The sequence below is a fragment of the Gekko japonicus genome, unplaced genomic scaffold (genome assembly GCF_001447785.1).
Source record: "Gekko japonicus isolate JY-2015 unplaced genomic scaffold, Gekko_japonicus_V1.1 scaffold2763, whole genome shotgun sequence".
In the NCBI taxonomy this organism is placed as follows: Eukaryota; Metazoa; Chordata; class Lepidosauria; order Squamata; family Gekkonidae; genus Gekko; species Gekko japonicus.
Window position 1 is genome coordinate 174,126 of NW_015176530.1, and position 841 is coordinate 174,966.

General features: G+C 67.7%; 1 protein-coding gene across 1 annotated transcript in view; it reads right to left on the minus strand.

Moving 5' to 3' along the window:
• LOC107124045 (semaphorin-4F-like) overlaps window positions 1–841 on the minus strand; it is a 31,343-nt gene that overhangs the window by 7,637 nt on the left and 22,865 nt on the right. Inside the window, exons 11-12 of the mRNA XM_015427429.1 lie at window positions 763–821; window positions 7–26 (exon numbers count right to left, since the gene is read on the minus strand). Of these exons, the coding sequence (XP_015282915.1) occupies window positions 7–26; window positions 763–821 (79 nt within the window). The remainder of the gene's footprint in view (window positions 1–6; window positions 27–762; window positions 822–841) is intronic.

Genomic DNA, 841 nt, shown 5'->3' on the forward strand with positions numbered 1-841 from the left:
CGGCACTTCCACCCTGGGGGGCGCCTCTGCCAGTGGGGGGGGGGGAAGAAAGAGAGGAATGGCCAAGGGAATCTGTGCAAGGGCAGCCAACAGCCCCGCCAGACGCCAGCTGGGCACAGTCAGCGCACACCCCCCGGCACACCCAAGACCTCTGGCACGGGAAAGCCCAAAGCCCACAGAGGGATGTTCTGAGAAGCTGCTGAGCTTCCCACCTCGCCTGGTTTTCTCTACACTCCGGACTCCGGAGCCCTGTGGGGGCCAGGGGGCCTTGGGGGGGGTGTGGGAGAGGGAGCCACTCCCGCTTCCAGGGCCTCTGAAGTGCTGGAGCAGCATCAGCAGGAGCCGGGGGGGCATCTTCTTCAGCGGGACAGCCCAGGGGCCTCCAGGCCGCCAGTGACCGGGGGGAGGAGGGGGGGCTCTGAGCCTGGCAAGGAGGGGTGCTGGGGGGCAGGTGCCTTGGGCCTCGCGCCTGACGGGGGCTCTCCCTAGACCTGGCCTGCTGGCTGCCTTGCCCCTCCACGCAACTTGTGGCCCACCTCGTGTTCCCATCTGGCACGGGAGGGAGGCACGAGAGCGATGCCTCCACACTAGCACAGAGGTGGCTGCTCTCTCACGCACCCCCTTCCCTAAAGCTTCATGCCAGTGGCTACCTCTGGGCCCGCCCCGTAGCTGTGGCTGGACAAGGGAGACAACCCCCCCGCCCCCCCCCACCATTGGAGTCTGACCGGACAGGACCGGAAGGGCCTCCCCCGCATCCCTTACCTTCCTTCTCCGGAGGACAGAGCAGCAGCACCTTCGCCCCCGTGAGGTCCTGGATCAGCCTGGGGGGACACACAGACAC